Source organism: Culex pipiens, chromosome 3 (assembly GCF_016801865.2).
Source record: "Culex pipiens pallens isolate TS chromosome 3, TS_CPP_V2, whole genome shotgun sequence".
In the NCBI taxonomy this organism is placed as follows: domain Eukaryota; kingdom Metazoa; phylum Arthropoda; class Insecta; order Diptera; family Culicidae; genus Culex; species Culex pipiens.
In genome coordinates, this window is record NC_068939.1 from 54,459,187 (window position 1) to 54,478,752 (window position 19,566).

A 19,566-nucleotide genomic window follows, 5' to 3' on the forward strand; every position below is an offset into this window, starting at 1 on the left:
CGTACTTGTGTCAAACACGTTCTGACCTGAATTCCCTTTGGCTGATTGTCGCACTTACAAACTTTTTCAGGGTGTGTCAAGATAACACGACAAGATTAAAACTTCTTTCATATGAAAAGTGATAAAAATGCACGGAATTTTTTCGGTTTGTTATTGAATATCTCAAGATTGAAATCGAATTTTGGGGATCTGTGAAGGTAACATTGTACATTCGACGACGACAGCAACGACTTCCTAGGCAACTTGGGCTTAGACAATCTTCACACTACATGGCGAAATCCAGTCTGCAAATCAGGGAAATTTCTCAAACAATCAAACGCGAAACAACCGAGCTGCGTTATCCAATTTGACAAATATACTTCTCTGGTTTAAATTTGAATCATAATCTGTGTTCACGGAATTGTTACTGAATGCCAATATGCGGTCTATGAGTTCATTCCTGCGGGATAATTCCTTCGACGATTTCTGTTTCCTCTCTGCCTCTCGATCGGTTGTCGGTGTCTCGTACTGCAGTTTAATATATGTATGTATAAATAACTTATACCGTAATTGTTCAACTTGTTTTCCGCCAGACTGTGTGTGTGTGTGTATGTTATTGTGTTTTTGTGTGTTTGTAGGTTGCAGACGGCTGACCAATACTTTAATCCTTTGGAAAATGCAACTGTTTTACTTGATTTTTTGTTGGTGATTATGGTTTTGCACCAACTTTATTTCGTGTTTACAATACGACGTATAAAAACTACATTGATTCATACTTGTTTTGTTCAATGATTGATTCTGGACTGACTGCTCTGCTGCGTACGTGTGAATGTGCTCAAAAATAGATGGATCTTTTGTTTCTGCTCTTGTTTCACCCTGGGAAGGACTACATGTTCTTTGAAGTGGAACTTGCTAGATAAAACTGGATGTCTTATTCAAATGTTATGTTTTTTTTTTTTTGTTGCATGTATTTGTATTAATGTTTACCACAGATTTACTCGGATTGTATGCGTATTATAAATGAGTTTACACGTTAGGTTGCTACCTGCTGATGCTCTTACACTGGTTCTTGGGATCGTTAGGTGTCGTTAGTGTGTTTTTAGAGGTGAGAGTACTAGTGGTGAATAGTCTGCGTATCGAAATGAGTGTAGTTTCTATAAATTTAGTTCCATTATCAAAAAGTTGATTTATTCTTTTGTTAACAACATCCGCTGCACGAAATATGAATAGTTTTTGTTTGTGTGTTTAAATTTAATGTTGATATTTTGCTAGTAGAATATTTTTTACACTGGTGTAAGGTATCGTTTAAAATTGTATAGTATATAATGTTGTTATAAAAGGGGAGATATATATCAGGATAAAAGTTAGTTGACATAAATCACAATTATAATGAGAGATAGTGAGAAAAGTTTTTCTTGCAATAAATGTTTAGAGTGTAGAATTGTATTATTCGCTTGCAACAGTATGCCTATCACGCCCTACAATGTCAATGTTTCAAAAAGATATTAAATTTAAAACTAAATTTCAAACATTTTAATAAGTCGTACAACCAAATTTGAAACGAGGTGAGACTAGATAAAATGCTTGTTTTTATCAATATTGCATTTCCGTAAAGATTCAAATCAAATGTTCAAAACGACTTGCAAACGAAAAATAATTTTAAACAATATTACAGATATTTGCGATTAAAATTATTTTTTCACATTAACTCGATACAATACTGTGAGAGCAAGCATATTTTTTCAAAAGGTTATTTTTATGCATGATTGGAATTGATCGATACAAATTTTGAAACATCGATTTAGCAAAGGGCGCTAAGAACTTTTCCACTCTTACTACACTGTCCTCTCTCTCTCCTCTCCAGGAGGTTTCGTATGGCACAAGGTTTGTAAACAACATAAATAATTACGTGAAACTGCGACTGCGATAGATGAACAGGTATCGAGCAAAACGACTACATCACTTTGTGAGTAAGTGTGTGTGTGTGTGGGTTGGAATGTATTTTATTTTACTTTTTATAATAGTTTCTCTATTCTTACTGCTGGGCGTGTCCCCTACGAACACTCCGATTAACGATTAGTACTGCGTATTTGTTTTATAAGAGTTATATACGCGAGTGTGAATCGCAAATAACCGTTAGTTCTTTCATAAGATCATTTCCACTTGCCACGCTTTCGATTCCAACCAAGAAACACATTCAACACCTCTCCGTAAGGGGCAAAGCCGCACTTTGCCCTCCAATCTGTTGAGGTATCCGAACGTTGTTCGGGGCTTAAAACACATAATCACAGACACGAGCAAAAACTCAAACAAGGAACAACAAGGTGGGTGGGTGTTGGGGTGTTTTGTGCAACTCTCTCTCTCTTCCAAAAACGTCAACCATTAATTTAGGAACAACTAGGATGATAAAGAAGGGCTTCGACACAAACTAGGCTTACCCCACGCGTGAGGTTCGTTCACATTTTGCTTGGGACTGGGAGGACCAACTTATTTCTTATTCCACAATATTTTCTTTTCTCACATAACGACAAGCACAACTAACTGCTTAATAATATATGTTTCTTTGTTACTGTTACGCATAGCCATCGAATGTGCTAACTATTTAGGATGTTCTGTGTGTTGATTAAATTTAAGGTTCATCTCTCCACCCACATTGGTTTGTTTCTTTTTAAAGCATGTTTATTTCCACGTTCGGTTCCTAAAGCTAATCCAGCCGATTCTTACCGGACTAATCGTGTGCAATTTTGGAACCCGGCTGGCACTGCCAATAGTTGATCATGTGTGGTTGGTTTTTCCAACGAGATGTGTTTTATTATAATTTGATTTAGTTTCCCTAGAGTCTTGCATTTGAAGGTACCTTGCCGAAATGATAAATTTATTTCAAAAATAATATTTAACAAATAAACTCGATCAAAAATGTCTCGAATCTCTTAATCTTAATCTTTAGGAGAGATATTGGTGGAATATATGAAATACATTTTCTCAAATTTTCATGATTTTGGGAATGTAAAATTAACATAAAAAGAAAACAAACAGGAAACACATTTTTAAATCTTCTGAAATGGCAATATCTCTGCAATGATTAATAAAATTTTCAATATAATGACTTTTTTTCAGGATTCAACAAAAAAAAACAAACTGATACGATATTGAACGTTTATATTTCCAAAAACGAACAAATAAAAATATTTCGTTTTTTAATCACTAAGCAAAATTGGGATCTTTTTTTGTAATTGTTCTCTAAAATTCTAGAAAACAGTCAATTTAACCACAAACAAACCAACTTTAATCTCTTTTTAAAACCAACCATCAATTATCGATTGACCTGGCATTTTGAGTGTTACGAAATTCACCACCGTAAATTTTAATTCACCACAGCTCAACTACACGCGTTTGACAGATGTTTAAAACTACACACAGAAAATATTACTTCAATAAAAAAAAGTAGCTTACTTTTGAAATAAAAAGTTGTTAAAAATCGCTAGATTAAAAGCTTTTTTTCTTGTTTTAAAAATGAAAACTTTTACCCTCCGCCGCGTTCCAACTGGCTTTAAATTAGACCCAACTTCACCGCATCCGGCATTCTTGCGACGTGTCCGACAAAGATCGTCCTAAGCACTCGTTGTTCAAAAACTTCAAGCGCTTGCATGTCCCCTTCGAGCATCGTCCACGTCTCGTGCCCATAGAAAACGACCGGGACGCCGGGAAAGGTGACCAGACCTTAGGGTCTATAGTCCAAACTCGTCCCTGTCGATCGTCCTATGCGAGCCCTACGGGACTCGGTTCCTCCTGCCAGCAGATACTTCTGGTACGTTCGTTTGAAGAGCCAGTGCGGCACTAGAGTTTCAGTTCCAAGAGGGCAGCGAAACTCGTGCGGAACTAGCGCGAGTTTTTTCAAAGAAACACTTTAACAGCTCTGAGTGCGACACCATTCGTCTTCGCCACATTCACCAACCTTCTCCGCTTCCCACTTCAATTCGGTGTACCTCCTAGCCACTTCCTCGAACGTTCTGCTGACAATGTCTATGTCGTCGGCATAGCAGATGAACTAGCTGAATCGGTTGATAATCGTGTTGAAGCCCGGCCGTCTCATAACACCTTCAAGCCCAATGTTGAAACAGAGGCCGGAGATACCGTCGCCTTATCGCAGTCCCCTGCGCGATTCGATCGGGTCGGACATCGCACCCCGTTGATTTCACCATTCTGATCAGCATCCCGGAAAAGTCGTTCTCGTACATGATCTTCCATAGATCTTCGCGACATTTTTGGAGGTTTTGACGTAGCAAAAAGATTTGGTCCGTCGTCGATTTCCCCTTCACGAATCCGGCCTGGTACGTACCAACAAAATCCTTTGCTCGCTCCAACAGACGACAGAAGATGATCTGAGACAGCACTTTATAGGCTACGTTGAGAATAGTGATGGCTCGATCTTTCTCACATTCCAACTAATCCCCCTTCTTATAGATCGAGCATATTGCTACCTCTTTCCACTCCTCCGGTAGCTGTTCTGTGTCCCAGATCTTGACTGTCAGCCGGTGTAGACTGGCGGCCAGCTTGTCCAGGCCCATCTTGATGAGTTCCGCACCGATGCCATCCCTACCCGCAGCTTTGTTGTTCTTCAGCTTCTTGATGGCATCCTTAACTTCCCTCATCGTGGGTTCTGGCTTGTCCTCGCCGTCCACCATGTTCGTTCGTAAAAATTTCCCCGTCCTTATCCCGGCACATTTCGGCCCGCGGCATGACCGCGGGATTGACTGAGTTTCTGGTAGAACTTACGCGTTTCATTGGAACGATACAGCTGTTCCATGTCCTGGCACTCCAACTCTTTGCTGTCTTCGCAACTGTTTGTACGACTCTTTGTTCCCACGGGTGTTATGCAGCAGGCTCTTGTCCCAAATCGCCAGACATTCCTCGTCGAACCAGCCGTTCCTCCTCCACTACCAAACTTTGCCTGCGGTACGTTCGTACACAAGTAGATGGCTCTAGTGAGAAGTGATTGATGGATTTCTGATTTAAAAAAAGTAATTTACGTCTGTTTGACTGTTTTTAAAACTTCCCTAGAGCTTAAACATTTCATACTTTTGGAAACTTGTTATATTCGCTTTTTGAGACCTAACTTTTGACAATCAAGCGGATCTTTTTTGGTTGCAACAGGTTAACAATCAAACAAAAAAACAAGCAAATGAACAGTAAAATTCTCTATTTTCAAAACAAGAAGTACCTTCATGTGTGCTTCCTACAATGCTACACAACAAACTAGTTGCATTCAACTGTTTCAACAGCCACTGATGTCGGATTCTCCATTTCCTACTGTTCGTTTGCAGATCCTCAGTTTACAATCAAATAATTCCAGTGTGTTTTATGTTATCTACGACTTTTTGTTTGTTTGTTTGTTTACTTTGTTCTGTGTTTGTCTCATTTTATTGATTTTTTTTCGTTCCCCTACTAATAATTCTCTACAGTACGAAAAAATTGGTCCGAAACACTTCCATCAGATTGATCAGTTGGTTTTAGGTATCGTCAGCTGCTGCTGTTCGCCCCTCGTCATCGTCTCCACCTTATGTATTCTGCTGAGAAATGATTTAGTTTTGTTCTAGCTTGCGTGTTAAACGTAGTTTTGATTGATTAATCCTTTGTCAGGGTGGTGGGATTTCTAGTATATATTAGTGCTCTGGATTTTACACATCTTTTGATTGATTGGATCGTCGTCGCCGATCTAGGAAAGAACACGTTCATTTCTCACTGCTGCTTACCTTCTTTAGACCGCTCTTGTTAAAGTTGCAAATCGAGTCCAGCAGGGCGTTGCGGGTGGTGCTGCAGTAGCCATCGTCACCGGAAATTGACTTGTTCAGCTGGGGCCGACCGGCGGCCTTCAGATGTTGCTGGTTGGGACTGCCACCACGACCGCCACCACCACCACTGGCGGCGGCCTGCAGCGCCTGATCAAACAGGGCCAGCGTGTTGGGCGGCGGAATCGGCGGTGCCGACGGCGGGGGCTGCCTCAGCGGAGACGAGCCACTGCCGCCGCTGTCCGGGGCGCCGTGCGGAGGCGGAGACATGAGGGCCGCATCGTGCGGCGAGGTAATACTATTTGCACTGTCCGACTTGAACATGACGGCCCCGGCCGAGCCGGAACTGGCGCTGACCGTCACCGTCGTTGGTGGGCCGTTGTTCAGCTGGAGTGAGTTCTGAGCTCGAAGCTTGGCCTGACGGTGCTCTTGTTTCTGGAAGGGGAGGAATATTTTTCAAAATCACCTTCATCTATCAATCAACCACCCAAAACGCTCACCGCTTTCTGCTTGATCTTCTTCTTCTCCTCCTCGGAGGTCATCATCTCCTGCACCCTGACTAGACGCTTCTGGTTTTTGACCGACTTTTGCTCGTCGCGGACGCGGTTCTCAGTCTTTTGCACCGCCAGCTTCAGCTGTTCTTTGGCATTGGTGGAAAACTTCAGGTGTGGCTTTTGGGCTGCGATGGCCGCGGCGTACTGCTCGTTGAAGGTGGCCGCGTACTCGCTGAAGAACGCGTGCGACGCCAGCTGATCGAGCGTGGGAAGCGATGACTTGCAGGCGTCCTTCAGCAGGATCGACTCGAGCAGAGATTCTGGGAACGAAAGCGGACATGTTATTGATTGGGCAAACTCTAGAAAACTCATTGAAATCAAACTTACTCAAACTATCCGGACAGTCGGTGATTTGGCGCGCGTACGAGTCCTGCAGCGGATAGCCCATGCACATCTCGTACAGCAAATGGCCAAAGCCGTACACGTCGATCGATTCGCACGAGTTTATTTTGCTGTGCTGCACAAAGAACGGCCGGTAGAACGACGGTACTCCAAAAAGGAAATTCTCCACGTCCATCAGCCGGGCCACTCCGTCCAAGATCTGCACGTTGCCACAGTGGACGTGACCGCATGCCAACCCCTTCGAGTGCAGAAACCGAATCGCCTCCAGAATCTGCCTCGCGTACAGTGCCAGCTCCTTCAGCGGCAACGGGGCTCGCCCCTTCGGACTGCCATACTTGGACAGAAACGGATTGCACGGCGAAGTCACGCCACACAGCACGTCCTTCAACGAGCCCTGTTTGTAAAACTTGCGAATCACCAGCGCGCCATTGTCGTTCGACGCAATGTACTCGATCGGCACGATGTACGGATGCTGCACACTGCCAAAGTTCTTCAGCACGTTGTGAATCTCCTTCTCGTCAATGTACCGATCCGGCCCGAACTCGGTCCAGGTGAGGATCAGATCGTCCCTACCGCTGCCCTCCTTCGAGTTGTTGTAGTCCTTCTCGGTCGAGGTGGTCACGCAGACCTGCGTCGTGTGCTGCTTGCCGTGCGACTGCGAACTCGACTTGATCAGATGATGCTTCGTGGTCGAGTGCCCCGGGGAGTGCTTGTTGCCACCCTGGGGCTTGTGCACCACCTTGAAGTAGTGCTTCCGCAGACGCCACCCGATCGGCCCGAGCGACTGGCCCAGCGTGTAGACGCCCTCGGTGCGCAAACACATGGACGCATACTGCAGGGCAAGATCTGAGGGGGAAAGAGCGACAGCGTAAATCTTTAAATTCTTCAAATTCCCCAAAAAATAAACGACTCACCATGGAACGGCGTCGAGTAGCTGTCCGGGTCGATGAATTTTTTGGTCGGTAGCGATGATGCCAAAATGGGATTCATTAGTACTTGATTTAGGTATTCTTGTAGTGCAGACAACCGCTCAGCTATGAACTCAGGGCGCATGTTACCTAAAACAAAGCGTTTTCATTTAACCCCTTTTTTTCGCTGAGTAAAAAGCACATAATACCCACCAATGAACTTTTTTCCAGGAAACGGCAACTCAATCCCTGATATCTGCAAGCACTTGTTGAGCGAAGCGAAGTCATTGTAACGTCTTAGAATGCGCCAGCTGTTTTCGGGGTATGGTCCACGCTGAACTCGCAGCACGTATTCCTGCGTAACAACAAAAGAAACCGTTTGAAGGCGAGGCAGACAAATGATGTTATTTCACTTTTGATTTCTATCATTTTAAAAATACTGAGAATGCAAGATTTACATCACTTTTGAACTATTTTCTTCCTTACTGCGGTAAGACTATACTAATCCCATAAGTCCGTATTGAAAATTAAAAAGTTTTGTGCTGTACTTACAAAGCATTATTTTCCCATATAAAATTCAATGTTTTTTTTATGATCGTCAGAGTTTTTTTTTTTTCTATGAAATACTCAAATGTTCATTATTTGGAATATTGGTATCAAACGACGCAATCTAAAAAAAAAATCGCTAGATTATTCTTTTCAGCTTGAAATACTCAAAAAGCAAAATAAAAAAATCAAAAGTCTGATAAGATTTTATTTGAATAAGTTCATTTTAAAAAATAACTTTTTATGAGTTATTGGTTGTTATCACAGATAGAATTATCGTATTTCGATTGCCTTGGACGTTAAAATTATTGGATATAACCTTATCGGTTAAAAATGTTGCTATCATGTAACAACATAGAACAAAAGACAATATAGAAAACCAATAGGGATCCTATCCTTTTGAGAAAAAAAAACTCTAAAATAGTAAAATTTTAAAGTAATTTAAAATGGTGTTAGTTAAATCTTTTTATCAGTTTGCAAGCACATCTAAGAGTACTTATCTGCTGTTCTTTGTAACGAAAAACGCTTGTAAAATGTTTAAATCCTTCTGTGTTTCTACGATTATTGTCCCAATCTAACCTATTTGTCCATTCTATATTTCATATGCCATTTTCATTTGATTTTAGCCGAAGATTATTATTTACTTTATAATTGTATTTATTTATTGTATTTTTACCGAAAAGAAGCAGGTTTTTATGCCAGCATTCTAGTGGCTTTTCCTGTCCAAGGAAAATTGATCAAATAAACAACAATCAATCAATTAACCTTTATGTCCCTATTTACCCGAGATAGCAATTCACCAATCTTATCAATAACCCTCTCGTTATAAAACAGATTAAAAAATATAAAATGCTTCGTGAAGTTGCCGAAAAAAACATGGAGGGAAAATAATTCTGTACATCTGGGGCGTTTGGTACGGTATGCCCACGCATCCTTCCTCCCCTGTAGATTCAGTGAAATGTGATCCGTTCACAGAATCCTCTCTTCGGTTAATGCAACGTAGTAGGCGTCGCCTTGTATGTACTACAATCTTTAATATTGACAAGAAAGAACATGGGGCGTAATCTAACCACATATTCTTCCAGGATGATTTCTTCAAGGAGGTATTAGACTATGACAAACAAACAAGCAAAATCGCCTTGAAATGTTTGACAGTTTGCCAAACTAGCAAACTTGTTTGTGGCAAACTCGCAAACTTGTTTGTGGCAAACTCGCAAACACGGGAAAATGTATGCAGGTTGACGTTTCTGCAAACAAACAAAGTAGACAAACTGTCAAAATAGCGAGTTTGTTTGCCGTAGTCTAACACCTCCTTCAGACTGACTGTGCTTGTGTTCGATTTAATAAGATTTGATTAGAAAACTGTGCGTAGAAGTGCAACGATGGGACAAACAAACTCCACGATGGCGGCCAAAATGGCGGTGATGAAATATTGAGAAAATGCACTTGGTGAGCAATCGGGTCCTAAAATTAAGCTTCAATTTGTAATATTATTGTTCACAACGATAAAGCTTATTTTTCTGAGTACAATGACCCTTTGTACGACCGCAAAGGATTTAAAATGGATTTTTAATTCAATTTTTAAAAAATAACTTCGCGGCCCTTCTTGACAGAAAAGGTCCTACTTGACAGCTCGCTCCAAGGGGACCATAGTTGATCCATCGAAAAAATGTTGTCTTGCCAATATTTTTTTTGCATTAAAATGAAAAAAAGTGATCAGAAATGGATTTTAATCGTGTTTTTTACCGTTGTACACGTGGATCTCGTGGCGCAGGGGTAGCGGCTTCGGCTGCCGATCCCGATGATTCTATGAGACGCGGGTTCGATTCCCGCCTTATCCACTGAGCTTCTATCGGATGGTGAAGTAAAACGTCGGTCCCGGTTTCTCCTGTCTCGTCAGAGGCGCTGGAGCAGAAATCCCACGTTAGAGGAAGGCCATGCCCCGGGGGGCGTAGTGCCAATAGTTTCGTTTTACCGTTGTACATAAACATTGACATAGGGCTTTAGTACCCAATTCGATCAGCTTTTTCTTCGTAATCTGTTAACCCACGTGCAAAATTGCAAGAATAGCTTAGCAGGTACACATTGTTTCGCACAGACGCCATTGCTCCCTTCACGTCACTAAAGGTATGAAGCGACGCGAATGTCAAAAGGCGAATGTCAATACAAACTTATCAAAAGCATAAAGAAGAGCATGGGTGAGATCCTTGTTGAATAAATTTCCAGTGAAATGATTGTTTTTTTGAATATCTTGATATATATTTTTTCAAACTTCGAAGCTTTTTATCTCAACTTGCTGAAAATACATATGAACAATTCTCTACAAAATCGATTTCGACAATTTATACTTTTAGTATTTTTTGATTTGGCTCTAAATTTGTGGGGATCTTTCCTATGACCAAAGATGCCATTATGTGCCATTGATTCACCCAATGTTACTTTAAAAGATTTTTTCTGATCGATTTGTTGTCTTCGGCAAAGTTATAGTTACTATTCTGAAAAAATAGGTACACGGAAAAAATTGCCGATTTTTAAATTGACTTTTTTCAAAAACAACTCAATTTCTCAAACCCCGTTTTTTCCTTTTTGATTTTTTTATATGGAGGACGAAAACCGTAACTTTTTAGCCATAAATTTTTAAATAAAAAATAGAAATTTTCAATGTTGAAAAATGAAACATGTGTGAATATTGGGATCTTTTCGAAAAAAATATTTTGAAAATTTGTGAATATAGACTAACATTTCAAATGGTCGTAGTTTTGAACGTTTGGCCCTTTTGAATTTTCAAAATATTTTTTTCGAGGGGATCATAAAGTTTTAAAAATGTTTTTTTTTTTTACATTGAAAATTAAACCATTAGTTGCTGAGATATTGGCATTAGAAAATGTGGGAATGTAATTGTAATTGTAATTTGTAATTTGTTGTTTTATTGGTTACTATAGCCTGTTAGTATAAACTGTGAATCAGATCATGGATGAGACTTGAAAAACTAAAATTTTTTGTTCTTTTTCTTTTATTCGCTGTAATTTAGCAATCAGAGGTCCAACCTTCAATGTCTCTTAAGATATTTTATTGAACCTTTTTCTTTATTTTTGGAAAAAAAAATATTTTTAGGACAATCATGGACAATATTTCAAAAAACGACAAAACACAAAAAATTGACTAAACTTTTCTTTTTTTTTCCAAAAAACACTTTTTTCAAAAAATCATAACTCGGCGGCAAAATTAAAAATACCAATCTTGGAAAATTTATTGAGTGTTAAAAAAACAACAAAAAAACAACAATTCCGTGCGCCTATTTTTTTCTAAATGGTCCTCATCAATACCTACAACTTTGCCAAGGAAACCAAATGGATCAGAAAATTCCTTCAAAGGTTACAGATTTTCGAATATTTACGTACAATTTTTAAATAGACATCTGCCAAAATTGTATGGAGCCTTGTATGGGTGAACCATTGACACAAAATTGCTTCTTTGATCATAGGAAAGGTTCCTACAAAGCTTGAACCAAATAAAAAAATATAAATACAAAAAATCTATTTCCGGTTTTGTTGGAGAATTGCTCATATGGGACATTTATGCCAACAGGGGCAGTATAGATGATGACACTTAAATTTAACTGCTGCCGTTGCGAAAAAATAAACGGCTAATATCCCATTAAAATGTAAACTTGTCTCGACGAAAACTTTCTTGGTTGCAGCTTATCGAACATAGGACAGTTATGCGTAGAATGGCAGTGATGACTTTATTTTTTTTTTTTAATCATTTTGAAACTATGGGCTGAAATTTGATTTTTTCAAACAGCTTCCATTCTGGTAAAATATCGAGTTTTTCAAAAACGGCGCATAAGTTTTTAATAGAGTTTATTCAACCCTAACCATCAAATTTTCCACCTTCAATTATGCTTCAATCATCCTTCAAGTCATTTCCACATGAAATTACGAAATCAAACTCCAATCTATCCATTAGCCCCCATTCGCTTCACTATTATGCAAAACCAGATAGACAATTTCCTGTGCTCAAGGAAAACGGTCCCCACTCGCCCCACCCCACCCGTCTTATCTTTTTGTCCTTAACCCCTGTCCCCATTCCCTGAACACCCCTTATTTCCTAACGCTTACCGTGTGGCCGTCGATGTTTTGTGCGGTCTCGATGTGGCAGGCGATCGCTTCCGTATCATCTAGGACAACCTTCTGCTCGAGGCGCCGCTCAAATATAGCCATTTGTTGTTGTCTGGACCGGAGGCGGGTGGAGGAACGGTGCTACAGGTGCTGGAGGTGCCTTTATCGGACATTTTTGTTGCTCCAGAGGGGCGGTGTCCGAGGCAAACACCACGGCCGGACAGCTGACGGTGATCCTTGGCGAGTTTTTGGATTTCTTGTTTCGGGGGAAGAGTTGTGTGTCTATTTGCCTGATGGGATTCACGGAAAACGGGGGAAGAGGAGGGTGCTGAAGGGACCACGATCCCCACCCACTATTAACTAAGCGAAAACTATTTGTGGTCACTTTGGGGAACCCTTTTCTGGTCGCACAATTCTGCTGAAGGCTGCAGTTAGTTAAGAGAAACCGAATAGCACAACTTTTTGCGCAACATTTTTCTACACACGCCTATTTAATGGAAAATAAAAGTCCTTCACAGGCAGGAACTAGAGTTTCCTTGGCCAATAGCTGAGAAATTTCGATTTATTTATTCACTAGCACCGGACGAGTATGGAACCAGTTCAGTGTCTCTACTTTGTGCCAAGGAATAAAAGCTATTGTGCAGCACACACAAACACCACTAGAATTACACTAATTTTTCAGGAACGAACAAATTTCCTCCGCGCGGCTGGAGAAAATGCAATTGATTTTCCCGATTTTTCACACACGCAATTTTCCACTGACTGTTGGATGACACATCACACACAGAGGCAGAAAAAAATATGAAATAAAAATCGGGATCGTTTGACGTTTTGTTTTGTATTTTGGTTTTTCTTTGGCCAGACGGGGGGTGATTCGACGAGCTGCGCGATGATGCCTAGTGAGTTTGGGTTTGGATGGAGCAGCGATGAATTCATCAATAGGGTCCTAAAACCGGGTATATCCCATTTGGCATAAAGTCATTTGGCATTATGCCGTTTGACGTAACGCCGTTTGGCATAATGCCGTTTGGCATAATGGACGTTTGGCATAACGGCGAATTGGCATAATGGTCATTTGGCATAATAATATCAAATTTTCAAAATAAATTCAATTTTAGAATCGTTTCAAAAAGACCTTCTTGACTTGTGATAAACGCTTACGCAAGTTGAGTTTTTCCTTCTTTAAAAAGGATAAACCATAGACTAAAAAAAGACAACACAGTGGCCTCTGAACCAAGACTCAACCTTTTTATGACCCCTCGGCACGACCGGTTCACTGTCAAAAATGACAGACGAAATCATTTTGCGCTGTTAATCACCATCCTACCAGACAACGACCACGTGAACACCGTCAGGGTTGCCTAGCAAAGCCTGCGTATTTAGACGCGGGACGCCTCCGGATAATACCGCCGGGGCAAAACCGATCTCCATCCCGGAATCTTCACCCTGAAAGGCAAGCAAGTCCTTGCAAACGCCATCTGGGCCTCGACGTATCTGTGGAGGTCAGCCAAGAGGTCTGCACAGTTTGTTCCATGTAGAAAGAGTCCCCACAAATGAAGCCACCCCGTCCCCCGGAACCGAAACCCACCGCCGACGCTAAATCCAAGAATGAGGAATCGACGTTCTTCTTGTCGACAGACGCCAAACCTCGGTTTACAGCGATAAAGTAAAATATTAAATTAATTTCAAAAAAATTAAGATTTTGACAATTTCAGAAGAATTTAAAAATAACAAGCCACAAACACTTTCATTGTTTTGACACAAAGAGAAAAATTGAATAATGAGCCTCTAAGATAAAATTAAAAATTTCTAAATTTTGGAAATTTTTGTTTCTCTGATTAAATTTAAAAGGGATTGCAAAAGTGAAAAATTCTTTTATCAAAATCCCTTGAATATGATTACAATTACATATTATTCTTTACCCATTTTCATATAACAGTCGACAGGATACCTTAAATAGGCCTTTCATTCTCAAATAGATTAAAAAAATGATAGGAACCTCCACATATTAAGTACGGTGTTTAAGACGAATTGAGTGCAATTTAAAAAAAAAAATCAATATATTGTAAAATAAATCAATCAGGGTGACCACTCAAATTCCATTTTCAAATTCCCGACTTTTTCCCGACTTTTTTCCAGACTTTTCCAGAATGCTCAAATAATAGGCATTTGTTATCTAAAGAATGATTTCAAACATAAAACTTTCTATAAGAAAAGTCAATATTAACCACAGAAAAAAAAACATTCTCAATGAATTTAAAAAAAAATCCAAACATAGGCATTTTTTGTAAATACAGAAACTAAACAACAAATAAAAAAACTTCAAAAATTGAATTTCATTATTATGATTCAGAGTAGAAACACAAACAATCAGTCTTTGAAAAAATAATCAAAAGTTCAACAATACTTATAACTTCCATGTTATTTTTTAAATTGGCAAACGTATAGTATTTGATACTTCGTTTCAACTGGAAATGACAAAAAGTTAAAGATGAGTGAACTTAGAATATCGTTCCTATTTTTTTAAAAACTTCATCATCATTTTAAATCAAAGAATGATTAAAACATAATTGCTGTTATTATTGATTCAAAGGATTTAGAAAAATGTCACAGGAATTCATAAAAAAAATGTTTTTGCCAAGTTCCCTTTTTAATTTTATAATTTTGATATTGAATTTTCTAATCAATGTTAATTTACCTAGTGGCCAGTATTTAACTATTTTTTTTTTCAATGAAAATTCAGTTTGATATGATTTTATGTTTTCTCACTTATTTTAAACAAAATGTTTGCTGAGAAATATTTTTTAAACAATTTTGCAATAACTCAAAATATCTAGGATTTTTTTTTGCGGTTTTAATTTTTTCTTTATGTTTTTTTTTCGTTTTGCAATTTTGGATTTTATTCGATAATTAAGTTTTCCGAAAACTGAAAATCAAGCTTTATCTATGTGACAAAATGAAATAGAATCTATTAGGCTTTATTTTTATATTAGTTTTAAATTAACTTTACCTCTTGTTTAATGAACAAAAATTAATAGCGCAGGGGCGCCGACTAGTCCAAAATGTGGGGGGGGGGGGGGCACGGTTGTTTTCCGAAATTGATAGCTAAGAGTGGCGATTAGATGTTTAAGTTTCTTGTATATCACGAATTTTACTAATTTGAATATTACGATGTGATAAGAATTTTTTGCATCTGGCATCCATTTTTTTTTTGGAAAATATAATTTATTTAAACGTGATTGAGAATGTTAATTGGGGGGAATGTTTTATATGTTTGGAAGGCATATTCTCACTTATTTTTAGAAGTAACAGTCAATAATAAAAATAATCAGATATTTAGAAATACGCTAAAACAAATACTCTAAAAATAAAAAAATAAAGTAAAAAGCAAACATTTAGAGCTACAGAAATTTAAAAATACACATACACATTAAAAAAAGATTATAAATCAACAATTTTTCAAATCGGCAATTTAAAAAAATAACTGATACACAAAATTCACAAAAAATTATTATACAAAATTATAATAATATAAAAAAATACCAGGGTTAAAAAATATAAAGAAAAAGAAATCAAATTAGAAATTAAGAAAATACAATAAAATTCGATGTTAAAAAAACGAAAATTTCAAAATTATGATACATTTATTCTTTTAAGAATTTGAGAATTTAAGAATTTAAGAATTTCTGTAATTCTGTAATTCTGTAATTTCGGAATACATTCGTCCGGCTTCAGCTGAAGATTCATGCTGTCCCATGTTGCATGTTCGAGTGTAGACCTACGGAAAACCTTGCCGCGAGGAGAGGTGAGTGAGAAGTACACGAACCACCTACGACATAATTCCTCGGGCGGCCCAGGTCAACTCGAAGTTACCCCAGGCACCCCCAGTGCAGGACACATTGGGGGTAGAAAGTGGATAGAATTTTCAGTGAATACAATAATTATGACAATATAGTTTCATATAATCCTTATTCCTTGATCTTACCTTTTGACACTATCAAACCTAGCAATATTACTATTGCATCTTACCATTCCCTTTTGATAGTGTCAACTTCAAACCTTCATCCATTGTGCAATTAACACATAATTTCCGCTATATTCTTCATGCGGAATCGTCGTCTACTTTCTTCGCCTTATTATCACTTAACCACGACGCGATATTGTTCTCACATTTTTTGAGCTTCAACGACCGATTGTTATTCACGCACTTATAAAAATACTTGTTCTGTTTCGCGGCTTTGTCTACTTTAATTTTGGACATGATTATCTTTTCACTGTGAAATACACACTGTTGGCTGATACAATGACTTTTTCGGTCATCGTATGCTCGCAAGTACATGAAAAAGACAAAGAGAAAAAATGGGATTAGTACAATGTAAAATAAAATCGAACATTGAATAACAGACTAACACAGAAAGAAAGAATAAAGAAACCTTCAGAACTACCAACTTGTAACGAGAAGCTTACTAGAAAACAACTGAAGTTGTGAAATATGGGACAAGACAAACAAACTTGAATAGCTAACATATATAATAAAACAGTTTGAACGTACCTTTAATCATATTAACAGTTATGCCCAAATTTCTTACCAAATTATTTTCAGCAGTTACATTTCTACAATAATGTATTGCGATTCCAAGTTAGAATAATTGAGTAGTTAAAGTTTATGGGGTTAGAGACAAGTTATAGCAATAGAAAAATAAATAGATGGATAGATTTTACTAAATTTTGTCTTAAAAGAATAGGAAAAATCTAGCTTGTTTTTTGAAAATAGCCAATGCACCAAGAGCAAACATACAGCATGTCACGTTCACACCGTATGGAGTAAATGTGATAAACTATATGTCCACATTCGGGGCACCACCTTTTTCAGAATATAGGAAATGATAGAAGGAAGACCCCATTCTGTATAGTGGAAGATTTCTGCAACACCTTGGACTCGGACCAGACATTTTGTCTGAAATAAGAGAGAAAGACAAATATTAAATTGTGGTATTATCACTAAATCCTATCATCCTTTCACCCTCCAAGACATGGTCTATCCATCGTGCCTTCGTGTCTTGGGTGATGGCGAATTCTACCTTCTTCAATGATCTTCGGACCACCTCCAACTAGAATTCACAACAGGACCTCCCTCGGCTCCAGTTTACAACATGACAGCGACGAGAACACAGCCGAATGGGAGTTGACAGTATCAAATACATGCTATACCCTTTGCTTTGCTGGATACTTACTAATAGCAAAGGGCGAGAGTCCTGCGACTCTCAGCAATCATGAATACTGCCCATTTGCCACAGAATTTAAGAATTTAAGAATTTAAGAATTTAAGAATTTAAGAATTTAAGAATTTAAGAATTTAAGAATTTAAGAATTTAAGAATTTAAGATTTAAGATTTAGAAAAAAATGCATCTAAATCCCGAAAATTGTGAACGATTTTGTTAAAAAACTTCACCGATTTCGAAAACAACAAAATTTACTGTTTTTGAACTATTTTACGGCTTACAAAAATTCTATCTGTGTGTACAAACAATTTTCCAATTAAGTTTTAAATATTATTTTCAATTTCTTCTGTGATTTTTTTTAATAATATTTGAAATGAGAATATTTCTCGGGTGAGTTTTCAAAAAGCCGTAAGAGCCGCCGTGACCTCCAACACTAATATTCGTTTTTCTCTCAATTATAATTAAATTTTATTTATTTTTAGTTTGGGGCACTTGAGAGACGTATAGATGAACAATCTTAAGCATTTTTGACATTTGTTTTTCGTAAGTAGGTCGGATACCGATGCAAAAAAGACTTTGTTTACCATTGGCTCTTACGGCTTTTTGAAAACTAATCCGAGATTTTTCTTCCAACTTCTGAGGGGGGGGGGGGGGCACTATGTATAGGCTGCCCCCCCAGCCCAATTTTAAGGGAGGCAAAAAGTACCGTGCCCCCCAGAGTCGGCGCCCCTGATAGCGATCATTTGATTCATAAAAAATATTATGAAAATCTGTGTCAAAGACCCCAATATTCATTACGATTTGAAATGTCTTAAACAGTGTTTCCATACTCAAATACATTGAAATAGTGAAAATTAAAGTAAGTTACTAAAGCGGAAATGAGTGAATTCAATTTGAAAATTGCACAAAATATTACAAAATTATTTAAGAGTTAAAAAATAATTTTCAAACAAGTATGCTCAGAATTCCAGACTTTTCCCGACTTTTTGACAAAAAATCACAAATTCCCGACTTTTTCCCGATTTTTGGCGGATTTTGGCGAATTCCCGACTTATTCCCGACTTTCCCGATTTCCCGACTTGAGTGGTCACCCTGTAATCAAGCTAGACATTTTATTTTCAGACAGGTCTGCTTAAAATTCCCGACATTTTTCGATTTTTTTACAAAATATCACAAATTCCCAATTTAGTCATTCTCTACAGGAGGTTTTTTGTTCTACGTTCTGTGTTCTACGAAAAACATGACTTGCATTTTTTTTAGTATTTATATTTGCATTTATCTTGTTTATTTTATGTTTGTTTGTGATAGCATTCGGCTAATACCTCGTGTCAATATCTTGTGTCTATTTATGTTTTATGTTTTTACATCCACTTTTTCATTATTTTTTTTCAGGAGGTGGACATTACCACAATAATCAGGATCGAGGTATAGATAAATCATCAAAACTTAAAATGTTCACTTAACCTTAATTTTAAGAATTCTGAAGTTTTTTTTTTTTTTTGAATAGGTCCAATAAACCAAATTTTCAGTTTTTGCTTTTTTGAAACCGCCACATTTTGCCCGCGGGCTTTACTTTGGTCACCCCAGAGACAGATTTTATGCAGAAGTTTAGAATTTTGTAATTTCGAAAAAAAAAGGTGCAGGTGGTTATGTTACACATGACCAGTATGACAAAGAACTTTGCTAGATGATTGTTGAAATTTTCGATTAGAACGTCCGATCCAAATTTCCCCATGATTCCCTTATAATTACACAAGACAACTCTTTTGTGGTCTATTTCGTGGCTCTGAAACAGGCTGTTAAATTTGTAAAGTTTTAAGACATAATATCAACGTCCTATCGAACTAAGGGGATGAAAATTGCAAGTGGAGCTGAGCTGCCCTATTCAGGGCTCTAATTGATTACGAAATAGTTATTCTAAATTTCCAGAAACAGATTTTAGAAGTTTAACAGTCATTTTTCCCCAACTCTTATGGTTCGGCAAATGTCCCCCCATCGGAACATCCCCGGGGCCTCCGGCCACTTTGGAGTGTGGCCACTACTGCCGAAATTTCAAATTTCATGTCCAGTATCAAAATCCATAAAGTTTGATACCCATATTGTA

General features: G+C 38.1%; 1 protein-coding gene across 1 annotated transcript; it reads right to left on the bottom strand.

Moving 5' to 3' along the window:
* Positions 1-921: 921 nt before the first annotated feature.
* On the bottom strand, positions 922-13,029 carry LOC120422298 (PX domain-containing protein kinase-like protein). The gene is made up of 6 exons (XM_039585690.2): positions 12,240-13,029; positions 7,786-7,927; positions 7,579-7,722; positions 6,650-7,510; positions 6,269-6,582; positions 922-6,203 (listed from the first exon to the last, which is right to left on the bottom strand). The coding sequence occupies exons 1-6, from the start codon at positions 12,339-12,341 to the stop codon at positions 5,712-5,714; spliced, it is 2,055 nt and encodes a 684-aa protein (XP_039441624.1). The 5' UTR covers positions 12,342-13,029; the 3' UTR covers positions 922-5,711.
* Positions 13,030-19,566: the final 6,537 nt, after the last annotated feature.

What these genes read in the sequence shown, in the direction of transcription:
- LOC120422298 (XM_039585690.2), bottom strand. Translation starts at nt 12,341, where the DNA reads ATGGCTATATTTGAGCGGCGCCTCGAGCAGAAGGTTGTCCTAGATGAT. An exon ending in CTACTCGACGCCGTTCCATG is followed by an intron (nt 7,511 to 7,578) that starts GTGAGTCGTTTA and finishes TTTCCCCCTCAG; the next exon opens with ATCTTGCCCTGCAGTATGCG. An exon ending in AGAAGATCAAGCAGAAAGCG is followed by an intron (nt 6,204 to 6,268) that starts GTGAGCGTTTTG and finishes CTCCCCTTCCAG; the next exon opens with AAACAAGAGCACCGTCAGGC.